At 40.3% G+C, this 18,415-nt stretch overlaps 2 protein-coding genes across 6 annotated transcripts in view; one reads left to right on the top strand and one right to left on the bottom strand.

Moving 5' to 3' along the window:
- The window catches only part of LOC138719976 (melanopsin-like), a 51,775-nt gene extending 33,740 nt beyond the window's left edge, over nt 1-18,035 (top strand). For 4 of the 5 annotated variants that reach the window (XM_069855614.1, XM_069855613.1, XM_069855616.1 and 1 more), the window contains 6 exons: nt 556-711; nt 1,810-1,917; nt 6,194-6,368; nt 8,595-8,681; nt 10,302-10,451; nt 14,619-18,035. In XM_069855614.1, coding sequence (XP_069711715.1) covers nt 556-711; nt 1,810-1,917; nt 6,194-6,368; nt 8,595-8,681; nt 10,302-10,451; nt 14,619-15,008 — 1,066 coding nt within the window. In that variant the 3' untranslated portion in view covers nt 15,009-18,035. Of the gene's footprint in view, nt 1-555; nt 712-1,809; nt 1,918-6,193; nt 6,369-8,594; nt 8,682-10,301; nt 10,452-10,894; nt 10,982-14,618 lie in introns of all 5 variants that reach the window. The other variant, XR_011337349.1, reaches the window with a different exon arrangement.
- Nucleotides 1-18,415, bottom strand: part of HPGDS (hematopoietic prostaglandin D synthase) — a 210,853-nt gene that overhangs the window by 84,375 nt on the left and 108,063 nt on the right. The window lies entirely within an intron of this gene.

The raw sequence follows: 18,415 nt of genomic DNA, 5'->3' as shown, positions 1-18,415 counted from the left end.
AAGGCTCGTTGTACTGCCCCCTGAAAATACTCTTCTCCACTGAGTAAATCTGCAGGGAACTGAAAATGTCCCTGTAAGCATTTGAGTCCAAGTTCCTCAGAGTAGTCAGGTTATTCCAGCACATGTTGTCCCATGAGCTGGAAACTGTGCAAGCTGTACACCCCTTGAAAATGAAAAGCAGTAAGTTTAGATTTTTCCATCCAGCTGTGCCTTTGCTTGCTCAACCTCTGAGAGCAATGAAAGGCAAGGGGTACAAATTTCTTCACCCTCTGAAAATAAAACCCTCCTTGTGTTAGGATAAGGACGTAGCAGCCCTGTCCTATAGTCCCAGGCTTCTTCTGGCACAGTCACATGGGCAACAAAACAAGAACAGAATGCCTGGAACCATTTTCTTACATTAACTACCTTCTAGAGTTTTTAAATATCAGAAGACAAAGGAAGAGTTAGATCAGGGAAAGATGAAATGTGCTTCATTTTGCACGTTGTTGAGAACATTTTAGAGATGTTGTACCTCACTTTTTCATCCTCTTCATCTGTACTTTTTTCTCCTCACAGAGATGTTCAAAGGCTGGGGTCCTGCAACCGGAATTCCTACCTCTCTCAGTCCATGAAGAATGAATGGAAACTGGCAAAAATTGCTTTTGTGGTCATCATTGTGTTTGTCTTGTCCTGGTCTCCATATGCTTGTGTCACCTTGATTGCCTGGGCAGGGTAAGTGGAAATGTAATCCAAAGAGCGTGGGTCATTCTGAAATATAAAATTGATTAGTACTGTTACTCACAAGAAAGGGATGTGAATAGTTATTACATTTGGGGAATTAGGGCTTTTTTTCCAATATATCCTTGTAGATAAAGCCAGAAAAGGGATTATTTCTCTATGTATTTTAAAACTAGTATGACTTTTTATCTGCATTCTTGGTATGCATTATTTCCTCTCCCCCATGATACTTTCTTTGTACAAACTAGAGGAGTTACTTCTTTTCTCTGCTAATACCTGTTTGCTCAAGAAGCTTCCTTTATCTACTACTGCCTCTGACAGAGGGCTGAAAAGAGATTATATTTCCTAATATTCACCCCTGAGCTCCCATCATCCTCCAGCTGCCATCTGCTCAAAATCTGTTGCATATTCTTCATTTAAAGGTCAGGTTGGATGGAGCTTTGAGCAACCTCATTTAGTGAAAGATGTCCCCACCCATGGTCTAGATGATCTTTAAAGGTCCCTTCCTACCCAAACCATCCTCTGATTCTATGATACTAATTGTGGTTATTCTATGCTGACATTGATCCCATGTGGCTGATCGTGGGAATTAAAGTCAAGAGGAGAATATTGGTTTCAAACCACTTCCAGTCCTCTCTTTCTTCTGCAGTGTCTTCAATTAAGTCATTGATACCCATTACTGTGAAGCACAGATGTTGCACTTAAGATTTCTTTATTTGATTCTGTTTTCTTTTTTATCACTAATTCCCTTTGCCCAGATGGTCACAATAGGACTTGTTTTAGTGGGTTCTTGGCATTTTTCATGCCTTGTGTGGAAACAGGGGATGTGATTCTTTGTGTTTCTGGTCATCCTCAAATAGATAACTAAGTACTTGCATGCCTTTCAACTTCTTCACATGCATGAAACCAAATATGCACTGTCATATGCAAACCTTTCATCTGAGCAAAGAATGCACTTCAATGAATTAATGTTCCAGGGGTATTTCTTGTAATGAGATCACAGCACTAAAACAGTCAAAGAGAGTAATATGTTTTAGTATTTTAGTATAAATCCATAGCATAGCTGTGTGTAATGTTTTTGCTTTCTTTTAGTCGAGGCAACACCCTAACACCGTATTCCAAATCTGTGCCAGCGGTTATTGCCAAAGCCTCTGCAATCTACAACCCCATCATATATGCAATAATTCACCCAAGATACAGGTACAGTAGATATATAGGTATGTGTATAACTCTGCATGTAAATGTATTTTTTACAACGAACTAACTACCCTCATTCCCTCAGACTCGCCCTGTGCAGTGTGCACCCCGACCACCCCACGACGGGATCCATGTAGTCAGTCCCTGCCCTGTGTCCACCTGGTACAGGGCAGCCCAGACTGCGCATGGAACTACAGACACGACTCCAGGCATGGCCAGCAGAGGAGAACAGTCCCTCTCTTCACCTTTCTTCCCACTGGCCTCTTCTCCCAAGTGACAGAGGACAGGATGAGAGGGAATGGCCTCAAGCTCCGCCAGGGGAGGTTTAGGCTGAACATTAGGAAAAAATTTTTCACAGAAAGGGTCATGGGGCACTGGAACAGGCTGCCGGGGGAGGTGGTTGATTCACCTTCCCTGGAGGTGTTTAAGGGACGGGTGCATGAGGCGCTGACGGACGCGGTTTAGTGTTTGATAGGAATGGTTGGACTCGATGATCCGGTGGGTCTCTTCCAACCTGGTGATTCTATGATTCTATGATACTCACAACCCTGTTTTGTCCTACACAATGCCGTGACTGTCAGCAGGAGGAGGTGGTGCTCAGGGTTGTCTTTTGCCATACCAGGGTTGCCACTAAAGAGCACTCTCCTGATAACAGGTCTCAACCAGCAGGGCTCAAAAATCACTTTATCACCAATTTAAGAAGCTCTGTAAGCATGCATTTCACATTTGGTTTTCTGAAGCACTAAAGTTATTTACATCAACTTCAGTACTAATGTAAACTTGTTGCTGGTTTGGGGAAGAAGCTCTGTAAGAAGCAAACAGGATTTTCATTGAAGTTCTGTGCTGAGTGAGAGCTGTAGGAAGCCAGTAATCCAGACAGAGCTCCCTGCAAATGAGAAACAGTTCCAAATATACTGAAAATACTGCTTTTTTATTAACAGGATTGCTAACTTTGGTCAACAAATATTTGCCTTCAAATAACAAACATTTCTGAAGTATCCTACTTCGTAGGAAGAACTTTCAAGGCTCAGTTTTCCTATTTGTTTCTTATAGTTGTTACAGGTAAAAGCTTTCCTATTTATCTTTTTAAAAAATATTATCTTTGACTCAAAAAAAAGTTTTACACTACACTGATGTGATTCGCTGGGCAAAATGTGATGCTGATCACTTCTTGGAAACATTTCAGTGTTTATTTGCAGACAATAAATATTTCTGGGCCTCTGCCTTCATGAGCAAGTTATTCTACATTTTCATTCTACTTATTATTAGATACCAACTACTGGATACTTGAAGTTGGAAAACTATGCAACCCAGCACAATTTCACAAATATGCAAACACTCTTCTGTCTCAATAAGCTGCTTGATTAGACAACTTCTCTTTCATTTTGTTTCCTTCTCAATTCCTTCATAGATAGTGAAGGAGTTTCTGAGTTGAAAGGTATGAATTCTGCTTTTTATCCACACCTTTTAACTGCAGTAAGGTAAGGGCTAGAAAGTATAAATATAACTTGTTCCCACAGAGTAGATGATTAGCAAGGTAATAATGGATTGTAAAGAAAGATTTCCATACTGTCACTCTGATGGAAAACCTGCAAGATTAGATGAATAGAATGACAATTTAATATACCATAGAAGAAATTCCTCCAAAGAATCAGAGACCTTTCTCTTCACAGAAGGTCCATTATAATGTCATTGAGAGCTTCTTTAGAGCTCTCAAACATCCTAGCTTGTGTCCAGAGACCAGCTCAGCCTTTCCCAATGCTTAGGGAAAGCATGAGAAGGAACCACCTTGCATTTCAGAAAGTCCGCCTGCTCTTTGAGCTATCTAGGGACTGGAGAAGTGAATACTATGGGCACATAAAAAACGTTTACATGTTCAGTCATGTGGTACTAGGAGGTGTTACAAGGTACTTTTAGCAAGGGAATAAGCTGATGTGGTGTTCTGCTGAATGGTCTCAAACAAGGGTAAACTTACTCTGCGCTTCCCGGGCACTACACAAGCTAAAATATTTTTTTCTTTTTTTTTTTTAGTCACTATTTTATTTAGAATTTATTTATCTAAACTCTGTTCTCCTAGAACAGCTGAGAAACTTGATTTCCAAAAATCCAGCAAAATTATTTGAGGTTGTGCGATGGTGTAATTTGTAAGGGTTTTCTGTTTGTTCAATGTAAGGGAAGAGTTACAACTCTCTTGTGTTCTCAGAGCTATCTCCAGCAACCTTTTTAACACATCGCAGCAGTGTGTGCATAAAAAACTATACTTCACATAGAAGGCACAACTCGGAGCTTGCAATTTCCTCCCTCAATCTGTTTTTGAAACATTGACAGTGAAAAATACTTTATTATCTAAAAAGAGAAATGCTTGTAACAGAACTGTTATTGAGCATATCACTATATATTTTTTGCAATATTTTCAACGTTTATCAACCACAAAGGGACGCTGCTTCAAAACTTCAGGCGACAGGTAGGCTTTGATGATAAATGTAGAAATGCCACTAGATGGCAGGGTTAGTCGGATGTTCGGAGTTTGTCTTGCCTATTAAGGGCTGCTAAGTCACTCTCCCTGAAAATTAGGATTTTGGAGCTGCAAAGAGAGTTCATTGTTTTAAATGTCTGATGAATGAAAGTGTGGTTGTATGAACAGTTAAAGCTTCTCAGAAGGCTGATGGAAATATATTAAAAAACCGGTGAAAACATACATTTTGTTCAAAATGTCAGCTATCTTCTCTATGCCATTTTGCATACTCCAAAAATCGGAATCCATCTTAGTTTTTGAAGGTTGTAGAGGATTTTAGTTTATAATAAGAGAAAGATGACTCTTTGATGGCTTGCAGAAGTTCAATGAGAAGTTCTGCATGACTCACTGACATGTTATGAACGTGGTATTTTTTTCTGACCCAAAGCTGTTGTGTCCAGTGGTTCCCTGTATTATTTTTGCAAGATCAAGTGAGTGTTTTCAAAGCAGATACTATGCAATGAACTGCTACAATTAGGTTTTTTCTTACCAGCATGAACTTTTACAGGTAAGAGTGTATTAACAAAAAGTCTGGAGTCCACAAAATGATTTCAGAGACTCTCTAAAAATGTGTGGGAGGGGGTTCCTGCTTACTAATTTTTATTTCTAGACATATCAACAAGGGAAGTGTTTATGCAGTTATTTTGAAGACATTTTATGGACGTGGGAGTTATTCAGTGAGGAAGAGAAGGAGCTGACAGCTCAGTGGGGATCTGTCAGCTCACTCTCAGTCATCCCTGCAGAATCAGGAATGATAGTGTGGGCAGAAAGCTTTCTTCAGTCCCTGTCTCCACTGTAGGCACAGAGCTGTTTGTTCAGTTGCTTTTGAAGTTAGAGAGGAAAGACACACAGAAGTCTGGTGTACTGAGAGAGTAGTGATGATGCCAGATATGGGCTTTTTGTGGTGGTGGATTTGAAAATGCATCCACTTGACTTGCATCCAGTATAAAGTCAATATATTAACCTCTTCCATTGAACTCTAAGTCCCACATATCTGTTATTTTCCTTATGCCTTGTTGCTGCCTCCTTTCTTGATTTGTTCATTTATTTCTGCGCGAGTATTATTGATAGCTTCATCTCTTGGGCTGAAATACTGGATGGGGTAGCACTGGGGTAGTACAAATGCCTCACTGCCAGTCCTCAGCAGCAGGGAGGAGCAAGGCCAGCTGGTAACATACAGAGGAGGCTCTTGGGCTTTTCTGCTGGCTGGGGCCAGAAGGAAGAGACTCATCCAACCATTACAGAGGTTATTGTTTAAGGAGTAAGGCAAGGTTTAAGTTCTTTGGATCCTAGAACATCTTTCTCCTCTACACTTGTATAGAATGTTAATTCCTGACAGGGCTTTACAGGGACTGCCATGATCCAAATAAACAACAACATCTGATTCTTATAGCCCTCTCCCCTTTCCTTTTTCTCCACTTGTTTCATGCCTTTGCACCGTTATACTAGCTAAGCTGGAAGTATTCTGGGTTAACCTTATAGCTAAATCACAACCAATCATTTACTTCAAGATATTTGCAATTACCCAATTTGTACTTACCACGCAGCTCTGTGATGCATGTTTTGATTCAAGGCCCAGAAGCCACTTGCTATTTTCTTCTACCCTGTTGAGCTAGACCTACCATGCTGTTTCTATGTAGCCTGGGAATCAAAACATAAGCTGTGCTGAGATTTTGGAAGATGTTACTTTCATGTCATGATTTTAAAACCTACATTGCCAATGTGCCATTTGTTTTTTTCTTTATTTCTCTCTATTTCCTTCAGAAAAACCATCCACAATGCTGTTCCATGTTTAAGGTTCCTAATACGAATATCAAAGAATGACCTTCTGAGAGGCTCTGTAAATGAATCATCATTCAGGACCTCTCTCTCTAGCCACCAGTCTCTTGCTGGCAGGACCAAGAGCATTTGTGTTTCATCAGTTTCCACTGGAGAAGCTGTAAGTCTTTTCTTGTTTCTGTGAAGTAAAGTGAGTGCAATGTTTCTCTGACTCTTAAAATAAATGATTCTCTAAATACATATTCAAAGCTAGAGAATAGTAAAGAGGATGGGATACTAAATTTTTTGGGTCATGTGAGGTCTTTTCTGCTGAGTCTTTCTGGCAGTTCATATATGATGTTTTCTGATCGGAAAAGGCATCCAGACCAGCATGTCTGCATGGATCCATGGATGTCCACGTTAAATCTTTAATGTGAATTAAAAGAGCCATTGTTAGGTACTTCCCATGTGACCAATCACTTCCTATAATTTAGTATGTGAAGGGGTTGGAGGACAGGGAAAGGGTGTCCCATCCAGAGTCTTCCAACCTACCAAAAAGCTGTCTTAATTTTTTAAAGGAAGCCCATTTTATGTAGACAGGAACTTTTTTAGTTTGTTTCTTTGGATTTTAACCATGAAGAGTGTAAGATTCCTGCACCTGAAGTGAGGTGGTGTGTTTTGTAAGCAGTGTACTTTAAGTTTCAGTAAGACTGGTAGTCTGGCTGAGGCGTGGTGGGACAAAGCCGTTGCCTACACCATGGAGGATTTTCCTAGGGAAAAGTCATAGGTTAGACACTCAGGACATGTGTAACTTGTCGTTTTGAGTTACATTTGGGGTAAAAAAAGGCGCAGTGAGCCCTTTCTCTCCCTCCCTCCCAAGCAGAATCAAACAGAAACCAGATCTCAAAGCAGTAGGATCGGAGGAGTTAGAAACAAAACGGTACCTGGTTCGTCACAGCTCCTCTCAGCATGACTTCTCCTGCCTCTCTAAGTCACGAGAAAGTGGCCTTGCCCACAGAGATGCTGGGAAGGTGGCTGCTGGGAGAGGGATGACAGCTGCGGCAGGAGCTGGGCTGGGGCTGGACCTCCCAGGGACCTGCCCTGCTCCATGAGTGGTGGCTGCAGTCGGTACCTTTTCATGGAGGTATAAATCACCATGATGGGATAAGTGGCAGACTTGGGTCTCCTCTTGATCCAGTGGCAGTGGTCTTAGCAAGGACTGGGCTTGGTTATTCAGTGCTGTGCTTACAGGCTGCTGCTTTCAGCTTGCTGTCACAGACAGTCACACCATGGAGCTATGAAATTTTAACTGTGTTGAGTATTTTTGGGAAGCCTAGGGTCCTTGATTTGGAAATGGGCCTAGGACCACCAGGAGAACCATCAGGAACTGTGTACCATTCTCATATAAAATAATTTTGCACAGAATTTTCTACCTGAGAATGGAAGTTGCTTCTTTCAGGGAACAGCACCAGGGAGATATCTGAACTTTTTTAAATCATAAGGCAAACGCACCTGAGGTAAAAATGCACAGTTCACTGGGAAAGCAAGCAATTGCACCCAATGCCAGCACTGTGCCCAGGGTGCTGAAAAGAAATTCAGGCCTTCTGGCTGTGAATTGAAAAATAGAACAGAAAAAGCACTTTAAGTGCCTGATAGCAAGGCTTAGTGCCTGAGCCCTAATGAAAAGTAATCTCTCCCGATACAAAAGACAAGTTACTTTACAGCCCGTACCACTGCCTGTCTAGCACATTACCAATAGAGCTGCATCAGGTAGGCTTCCAGTTAAAATGATTAACTGTATGTTACTGGGTAGGCTCAGCCCTACAGCTTGTGAGGTTGTGAACCGTTTGGGCACAAGGATCCTCTTCCACATTCACAATCAGAAGATGTTTAAATACCATGCAGTAGACAAGCTACTTCTCAAGAGAGGTCTGGTCTAGAAGTCACAAGCTTTTTCTATACAGTTTCATAAAATATATCTACTGTAAAAAAAATCTTTTAAATTAAAACCATGAACAGAAAAGTGAAAGACTTCTTTTAGCCTGGATAATGCCTTTTTTAGCATACTGTCTTTCAGATCTGAGCCCAAGTGAGTTTGCAGTCTGTGATGGGACTCCTGTGGACTGTGGTGCTAATGTACTACACTGCAGAGCACAAGGAACCCCAAATTTGCTTGCCTAGGCTCTCATAGTCTTCTGGGCACGGACAACACTTTCATGTTTGTCTGGGTAGTGCTACATTGGGTCAAAAGACCTTAATGAGACAGAAAATGTGACTCACTTTGTATAGGCTATGAAATGTAGCATTTTTCTTAGCTCTTGTAGGTAAAAATAAATGCCTCAATATATCTGTTGTAATGTAAATTAAAATGATAGAATCTATCCTGCTGATTTAATTCTATTTACAGACCACTGATTATGCAATGATACATGAGAGCATCAACCGTGATGGTTTCATAAACTGTAAAATACCCAGATTATCCTTGCACCACGAGGTTAGTATATGCAATATGCTAATATCCTATCATTTTTTAAAAAGTGTATTTTGTGGGGAATTGTTTAACAGCCTGAGCAAAAAGAGCATTCATACATATCTGTATCCTACTTGAGATCATGGGGACTACTTGTCTGCTTACGCTCGTGCTTCATTCACTAGTTATAAATAGCACATGTAGCACCATGGAAGTATATTGGCATTGTTTAAGGCAGGGAGACTCCTTGTTTGCTTATTTCTAACCTTTTTGCGCCTTTCACCTTTTAATTTTCCTTGACTTAATCATTATTCCTAAATTCTCTCCCCTTTAATCCTCTGTTCGATGTAAAATGAGGTAATTTCTGCTGGATCACCTATCCTGATCCAAGAAGGTTTCTGTTCTTTATTGTTGGCCTGTAGTTGGTTTTGGTTCATTTAGATTAGCAGGTTATTGTGTGTCTTTGGTTGGGGCTGGCATTTAAAGAGGCGGGATAATGTGAATAAGAGGCTTCAGCCTTTGTCACAACTTTGGTTTGGCAGTCTCAAATAAAATACCTGCTGTTAGAAATGTGCAGTAGCATCTTTTGCTGAGTTAACGCAGACAACGGTAATTGCTCTTGGGGCACCTAACTGCTCAGTGCAGCTGTCCAGTAACTGCTGAAATAAAAGCTAAGCTCAACAACGCTTGCGTGACAGCAACACTAAGTTAAATCTTGGACTACTCCAATAAAATATTGACAGGCAGGAATGACATCAACAACGCTGTAAAAGACACAACAGTTGCCACCAACACTTTCGTCTGTGTGTTACATGCATGATAGTGTAGGGAGCCAACATATTCATGACTCACATAAAGCTGTATTTCCAATTTGATTCTAGAAGGAAGGAGAAATAGACAGGTGGCAATACATTAGTGTATGAGCAAGGAGATGTAGGGGAATTATGTACTAGCTTCCCACTTGTGAGGAGCCTTATCCATCTATCCATATCTAAAAGCTGGTATGGAAAACAGTGGAATGATCTCATCATTGATACTCAATCAAAAATTGCCACAAAGCTGAGCATGATGAATGGCCTCTGCCCAAGCCTGTAAATGGAACAGCATGGTTGCAATGTCATGATTGTGCTCCATTACTTGCACACTCTTGGAAAATTAGTGAAGATCCCACCAGTTGCCTCCCATCCACTAACGACAGTTCGGAGAAGAAGCAAGGTCTTGGGGTCCTGAGTGTTCTGGATATCCACTGGTATGTATACCGGTGTGGGTTTGGATCTGTGCACGTTCGTGGGTTTGGACCAGTAGGTGGTCACACAGAAAGCCATAAGGCCTTTAGACTTAGGTGCTATGCAACTATAAGCATAGCACAAACAACGAGACAAAAAAGGGTGAAAAACATCCTGGTGAAAAGAGATTAACTAATTTTTCATTAGCTCAAAGACTTTTTTTTGGTTGAGAAAAATAGTCCAAAGTAAGTGACAAGATCAAAAGTCAAGCCTCTCCCCAGGGGAATTTTGAGTTTGAGACCTGTGTTAGAATAACTTTAGTTTTCTCTAAGTGTGCATGGTTTCTGCTAGAGTTAGAGAACTTTTTGAATTTAAGAAAGAATGTAACTGTCTGAAATCTTTCATCATTTGTTATTAGACCTGGAGCAATGTAGATCTTGACCCTGTAGAGCCAGCTCACAAGGAACTGCAGCCTCGCCGAAGTCATTCTTTCTCAACAAGTCTGAGACAGGAGAAGAGAGATCTGCTCCCAAAGACCTGCAGCTGTGATACAGCAACTGCAGAAAAAGTAAGGAAAAAGTCTCTGCTGGGGACTTACCATTTTACTGTTAATCTTGCTACCGTACATCATCTCTGGAATGAGAATCTAGCCTTTGTACCCATCTGTTTCATCTCTACGCTTTATTAATACTGATTCCAATGTCCTCTTCATCCTTCCAATAATGCCGTTTTAACTTTTTTTCACTGAGAAGTTGCCTGTTTTGGAAGGCTGCATCGGCTCATAGCTTTAAAGCTGCATTAAATCACAGTCTGTAGCATCAAGTGTAAGCAGTTGACTTCTTTGCCTGTTTATCTACCCCAGCTCTGGTTCCTCCCATCCTGACCCTCACATTCACATTGTGACAGCCTCCTTTTATTACAAAATTAGGGCTGAAAAACAGAGTTTGACATGATCAAAGCCACCTTTTTTCTTCTTTTCAGTGTACATTAAAATGTTTTATTTTTATTGAGGGGGAAGACAAGAAAGAAACTCCCATTTCTCCCTAAGGGTGGGAGAGTCTGGCAGCTGCCACCCTTCCCTCACTGAAAGAGGAGACGGTGAGTACTTAGTGCATCTTCTGTGGATGCATCACACCCATTGTCCAAACTGCTGAGGTTTGGTGTCATGCTATTGAAGGTCACCATTCCCTGAGGAACTGCTGTGACTGGGAGCAGTAGGTCACCCACAAGTCAGTTTCTGCCAGAGCTGTAATACCAGTTTCAAAACGAGTATTTGTATGGGTGGCATGATGCCAAGTGTATGCCCGTGCTGCATTTTCAAGAAAGGAAAGGACATACAGACCCTTGCCTGTGACTGGACTGAGTAGCACCCACATTTTGATGGCAGCACCCACATTTTGATGGCAGCACCCTTTCATGGGGTTACTTTAGTGTGTGTAATCAAACACGTGCACCTTGGGCAGCTACAGCATCTGCTTCTGTCCCCTCTGCTCCCCTCCAGCTCTGAGGCTAATTGCCTACAGGCAGTGTAGTTTAAAGCAGGAGATGTTCCAGAAATTTCCAGCCATCTGATGACCTGGTCCCTGCATGCATATGCCCTGCCTTCTCTCATGTTTCTCCTTAAGATGAAATGGTTCTGAGAAACCATGGTCTTTTCCTATAACTGTTGTCAATAGTACTGATGGAAAAACAATAGCTTCAAATGTGGTAGCATGCAACATGGGCTACTGCCCACCTTCACTGCTCTCCATTGTCCAGTGTGTCCAAGTTTTTAAGCAAGCAGCAATGGCAAAAGACTATCTCCAGGTGCTGGACAACCAGCGACTTTCAGTCTTGCAAGGAAGTAGAAGAAAAATAAATCTGACGTGACCTGCAAAAAAGTGTTCAGTCATCAAATAAATATTTCTGCATTCTTAAATGTAGTAACTGCATAGCCCATAAGAAGGCTCAGATGCTATGTTTTGATTTAGAATGACATCTGTTGGATTATTTTGAAAAAGAATCTTTTAACAGAGTACCTTCATGCTGAGGCTTTTAATGGTGTTCAGTGAAATTTATGAAGTTTATTTACATTGAATGTTTAAAGCTTCATTTGCTTTTCTCAATATTTTTAGCAAAGATTCCTGTGTGGTGTGAAGGTCCTAAGCTAAATGCATGCATATTCATTCTATAAGAATAAATTTTCATTTGTCAAGTTCAATTAGAGTGTTTCACTCTGAGGCCACCCATTTATCCTTAAAAAAACCCCAGCCAACGCTAAAGAAAACCCCACTGCATTTTTAGATATTTATTTAAGGTTTGAATAGCATTACTGGATTATCTATGACCGAATTCTAGTTATGGCACTTCCAAAATGCTTACTTGTAGAAATGTAAGTGTGAATTTGGTGAAAGGTCACCTGACTTCTTGATTGAATAAAACATGAATTTTTTTGCAGGAAAAAAAAATCGTACCTTTCCTTCACTTTCTTTGAGAGGACCATCTTAACACCTAAAAAAATTATATACTTCTAAATTCTTTTCACTGACTGAGACCAAGACTCCTTAATGCACAGCTGCAGATGGGTTGCCAAAAAAAAAAGAAAAAGAAACCCTCAAGTGAAAGTAAAAAGCTAATCAGTGTCCTGGGCTTGGTGCTTCCCTGAGCATAAAAACTCATGGGACAGTTTTCTGTGCTACCACAAAGATATGATGCAGCCTCATGACTTATTGCAGTTAGTTAGGGTAGTAACAGACTTAATGCAGATCAACACGTGGAAATCTAGTGTGGCAGTGAAGAGGCCTCCCAAAAGGGAGGCATTCAAATGCAGGAATGTGTTACATGCAGGAATATGTAACGAGGATATGGTAGGTTTGGATACTTGGTTTCAAAGGACAGTTGCCAAGTGTGCTCTGTGCATCCAGGTTTTGTGTCAAGGGAATTACCTGGCATGAAAAACTATTAAAACATATCTTGAAATTGGTATCCTGCCCACTGAGCCATATCCGAAAGAAACCCATCGTGCCGCTGTGGTGAAAACAGCACTTGAAGCAGGACAGAGTGGATGTAGGGGTTCTGGGGTTTTTTTGCATTGTATTGCTAATGTTGATTTGGAAGAACAGACTTCTCTATCACACTGATTTAAACCACTTTTTTTTTTAGCCCATTGTGCTTCCTTCTACTTGAGTAGCTAGAGAAATTGTTACCAATAGGGATTAGTGAAGGGTTTCTGTTTGTGGAATAGAATTGCACCATACTTCAGAATATAGCAGTATCTTTTTTCAAACCCAAATGGACAGAGAGAGACAGGGAGAGAGACACTAAATATTCTGATATTTCTTTTAAAAAAACTGTGTGGAAAATAAATGTTTAAGGTTGTGTCTGTAAAATCTGATTGACCTATGCAGTACAATAACATATTCTGTGAAACTAATTGTTAAGACTGAGATGACCCTTAAATGCCAAAAAATGTCTTCCTTGTTTGAGTCAAAGGAACCATTTAGTTTGAGGTATAAAGGCAATATCACAGGTCACAGAACAGGTGGAGACAAAGAGGGTCAAGATTGTCCATGCTGGGCTGTAATCATGCTAGACACTGGTCTAATTTAAAAGATGTTTCAGAACCAAATCTCTATAAATCCATGGGAATTACATGTCTGGATGCTTGAAGAAGACTGGAGTTGAATTAGTGAGGTTTATGACTAGAATGGGAATATCTGCTGCAGAGGAAAAATTTTACACAACTATTATGGGAAGACCAAGCAATGGAGAGACTCACTTTACAACCGTATTGAGAAATAAATAGAACTATAACTCTGAAAGGTGCTTTATAACAATTTGAGTAAAGCGTAGTTGTACCCTGAATTTCATTAGGTTTCGTGGAATACACATAGTCATGAAGTGAAAGCTGCATTTTACTTTAAATGTTGATTTTCCAGAGAAGGAAGGGACTTCTAACTTCTCTCTGTATCTGGCACAGTGATTCTGTAACCTTAACCGTCATTTTCTAAAGCAAGTGAAAATTGATCACTCATGCCTTTTGAATATGCCCAGATATTCAAATATTAACTAACACTTTCAAAGCTTTTACTTTATTTACTCTGGTTTTGCACACTGTGCACGAAGTGTTACGGAAAGGTCACAGAGGACTTGCCATCAGGGTCAAGTTAGAAATTAAAGTTCTCTCAAAACAGGCAAATAGGAAACGGTTAACAAAGCAAAATCACAACCACTGTTTTTCCCTTCTTTGTTGATGGAAGTACTGTCCAACCTAGGAACAAAGCCACTGACTGCCCTCATGTGGCACCTGGAGCCACCTGGGGACACCATAATAGAGATTGTCACAAAGATGATGAAGCTTCAGGCAAGTAAAAATTACAGTGTGCTGGAGTCTTATCTGATATCTCTTGCACGAGAGAAGTACAATTATCCAGTACCTTGAGATGTGTTAAAACCAGTGAAATATTTTTTTAAAAATAAAATAATTCAGGTATAGGAACAGGCTTTTATTTGATTCATTTTTTTCCTTTTTATTTCTGCTGATATCTGAGCCTGTCTTTTACTTTATCTAACATACTGCTTTCCCAGCTGTAAATACTAACAAATCACGATTTTGCTTCTTTCTAGTCAATGATTCTACTGTTTAAAAAATATGAGCATTGACTCAAAAAGTGACTAGTGGTAGTGAATATTTCAAATACTGCTTTCCATAGTCATATGTTGAATGACAAAACTGAAGCTTATGTCTCTGCTTTAGGTTTCGCTCTCCTCCAGCTGTTTGGAGAAGGTACTTGGGTGGTCAGTCCTGCACAGTCCCTCTGCAACACTTGTGGCCAGCTCCCTAAGAGCAGCTTCTCTGCCTGTTGGTTTGAATAGCAGCAGCGTCAGCAGAGGAGGAGACTCAGAGATTTCACAGACAGCAACTCAAGAATGTCAAGTCAATGGAGTCCTGGGGTCTATTATTTGCAATACTGTCCCTCGCATCATCATCATTCCTACCTCAGAGACCAACCTATTTCAAGAAGAACTTGAAGAGGAAGAGACTGAATTATTCCACTTCCATGACAAAAAGGGAAATCTGCTGGATTTGGAAGGGCTTAGCTCATCCACAGAGTTCCTTGAAGTTGTTGAGAAATTTTTATCATAAGTTTGTCAAAAGAAAACTTTCCGGTAATTATTTTCTTGGCATCTGCTCCACTTAATTATACCAAATAGCCAAAGTCTCATAGGTTAGATCATCAGACTTTTTGTATGTTTGTACAGTTGTCACTAGGCAGCCTTCAGATTTATCTTAGTCCAGACCAGCTGAGGCATGGAAACAGGCTTTCTTTCAGATTGTGCTGCAGGAAATGAGCAGTGGAAGATCTGGCAGCATGATTGAGTGGCATTGGTTGAGTTGACCACCTGCTTAATGAGGCCCCAATTTGTAACCACAGATGAAGATGCCAGCAGCAGAAAAAATAATGAAGCAAGACCAGGGGCAACTGCTGAATGTTTCTGCTACCTGCACATGAAGCAGCATTCCTGATTTGGCAGCTCTCTTCTGGACAGTGACGGGAAGTGCCACGAGACCACAGTTTCCACCAGCCTCAGTGGTAACACAGATGATCTGAATGATCTTTTAATCAGATGATTTTCAGCACTGGTTTTGCTTTGATTTGTTTTAAATAAGCATCTTGCTAAACATAAGTAAAAAAACTGATGGTGTAACTGGGAAGTGAATGGTTGCTTTTAAAATTTAGTGTGAGAAGTCTGGATTTTACCTCAGTATTAGAATGATGACCTGAATGTCAAAACGCAAGGTGCTATGTGCGAAAACATATACTACTACATAAAGAAGTATTTAGAGCACTTTCAGAGCTATAGTCTTGATTAAATATGTATGGATCCTAATGAGTCTGTGATCAAAACAGTGAATGCTCACAGCTGGCTTGACAAGACATTGAAAAAAAATAAAGCCTTGGCTGCTATATATCACTTTTCTCTTCAGAGGAGATTCTTCTCCTCTAACACAACCCAACGGATATCTTCTACAGGTCATTTTCCAGAGGTCTTCAGAGTGGGTAAGACATCATCTTAGGGAGAAAAATCTACAGTACTGTGGATCTGCAGTCACATCATTAGCTGTGGTTACTGGTTGCGCTTATTTTGTCTATGCTTCACATTTATGGCTCAGGCTTGCCAGACCTTCCTAGCATTTTATTCCTAAATGCAATTTTCATTTTGTTACACATTTTCCCTTTCTATAATACGTTCTCTACATCCTCCCTTTCAGTTTCTGACTTTCAGATGTAGACAAGTTGAAATATATTGTTCTCCAGACAATATCAGTATATCTTAGTAGGAAGCAGACATTTCTCTGGATATAGTACTGCAAATATTTGGTCCAGTGAGTGTAGTACAATTCAGACATCCAACAAGAGAGTGAACATTTGTGTTCATAGTCTCAGTTTATTCCCTTAACTGTATTCTAAGTTGAGCAGAGACTACTAAGTGCATTTCCAAGTTCTGTGTATACACTGGCTGGTCTCGAGAAGTATTATAATTTCTCTTTTCCTGTCCTCCTGATGCATGAAAAACAGATGGGAAGATGGAAAGCATACTGTCTTTAAAATTATTCTTTTATTACACAAGAAGATAACACAAATCTTGTTTGCAACTAGCTAGACAGGAACACTACTGAAGAACAAACTAAAACCCAAAGCAACATAAGAGAGAAAGGAATGCCTCCAAATTTGCACACCCAAGACTTTGCGGGGTGTCAGCACAGTAGACCTTTGAGAGAACTAAAGCACTTAGGTTTGGTGCAGGCTTTGCTCTTTTTAGGAGAAAAAAGTGTCTGTTAAGTTACAGAGGCGATTGCTGAGCCAGGCTGCCTATTGCGATGCTGAAACCGTTACTGCTGCTATATCATGCATGTGGTTGTCTGGGTGCAGCCCTGGTGCCTACTTCTGGGGACCAAGGCTCAGGTGGGACGGCCTCTCGCTGTGATGTGCTGCTGAAGGTTGTGCCCACCAGTGTTGAGTCTCCTTCCAGGGCCAGGCATTACGCCAATGTTGTCTGTAACCAGCTTCCCATTTCCAAAAGCAATTCCTCCATTCAAGGAGCAGTGAGTAGGCAGCATGGAGTAGCTGCCAGGGACTGGGATGGGGACATGCTCACCTGCAGCTCTTCAGTGCCATGCTTTCACCCAGCATGTGGATTTCGCCACAATGAGTAATTGAATGTTAATTAAATACAACGTTCATGGAAAGCAGAGGAGGCTGAATCCTAAGCTAAACATATTGTCCTGCCATCTATGATTGTTTTCTCTTTTTTTGCTGAACCTGTCCTCTCTAATTTGTTTTCTTTTCCTATGTCAACTATGCAGTCAGTGACATTACTTCTTTTTGCATTTAATATCCTTGACTGCTGTATCTCCTCTTTCCTCAAGCCAGATGTTGGGAAGCAAGCGTTCTTATAAGCCTTCCAGGTCTTATACCTGACCTTTACTGTTGTAATTTAAATAACAATAAGAAAATGTAATTGGTGTTCCAAGATGTAAAAACGTGTCCTGGAGAATATCTTGCACTCAGATGTTGACAGACTTGTACTGGTAAGACTGTAGGCAGGATATTGCCATAGTTTTGGATGGGATAAAGAAATTAAGACCTAAAGTAACAGCCAACAAACTCCTTTGCATCCAGATGAAGTTTAGCATTCTTCTTGTTAGCCTACAAGATGACTTTCCAGTGATCTGTCACATATGGACTGGTACTAATAAAGTGTCTCAGAAAACTAGTAAGCTTGAAGTATGTGCAAAGAAGTGTTTCACTTTTATACTGTTAAAGTAATGTGCTATTAGTATGATTGTTTCTGAAGCTATGTCAAGACTATCATAGTTAAACTCATGTAGGCTAGAATGCCAAATAAGATAGCAGTAGAGTGATGAAACAAAGTTGTATGAAATATCTGATAAATATATTGCATTCACTGTGAGATTTTTGCAGAAACATCAGCCACAGAGTAAATGAATCTAAATTGACTACCACAATGCATAACTGCTAACGTCACTGTCGCTACATTAGAATAGATGGCACATAAAAATGTACAGTATTAACTATTGCTTCCCATTTCTCAAAGGAATGTAGTGGTTCACTCAAATGGAATAAAAATCCTCAGGAGTTAAACTAAACTAACCGCTGTTTGCTTTTCTTATTTAATCAGTAATATCATGAGCCACGAGGAGGAACAAAAAAGTTGAGTCAAAGCTTTTGAAACCTGTGCTCTAATCCCATGAATAGTAAGGTACCTTTTACCTGAGCAGGTCCTTTCAAGTGATTTAGACTGCTCATGTGCTCACTTGCTGACTTGACTGCAGAACATCTAAAATTACAGTTCACTGACTTAGTAAAATCTGAAGTGGCTCAGCCACTTTTGAATTATGGTTGCTTTGACTGGAATGTCATGAATCAGGCAAACAAAATTGAAAAAAATTAAAGTCAATATGTTAGAATTGTGACAGCAGTCTTTGATTTTTTTTCTAAATCTGAATGACAGTTAAGCAGCAATTGT

This window comes from Phaenicophaeus curvirostris, chromosome 4 (assembly GCF_032191515.1).
Source record: "Phaenicophaeus curvirostris isolate KB17595 chromosome 4, BPBGC_Pcur_1.0, whole genome shotgun sequence".
NCBI lineage: Eukaryota > Metazoa > Chordata > Aves > Cuculiformes > Cuculidae > Phaenicophaeus > Phaenicophaeus curvirostris.
This window is presented reverse-complemented; position numbering and strand designations above follow the sequence as displayed.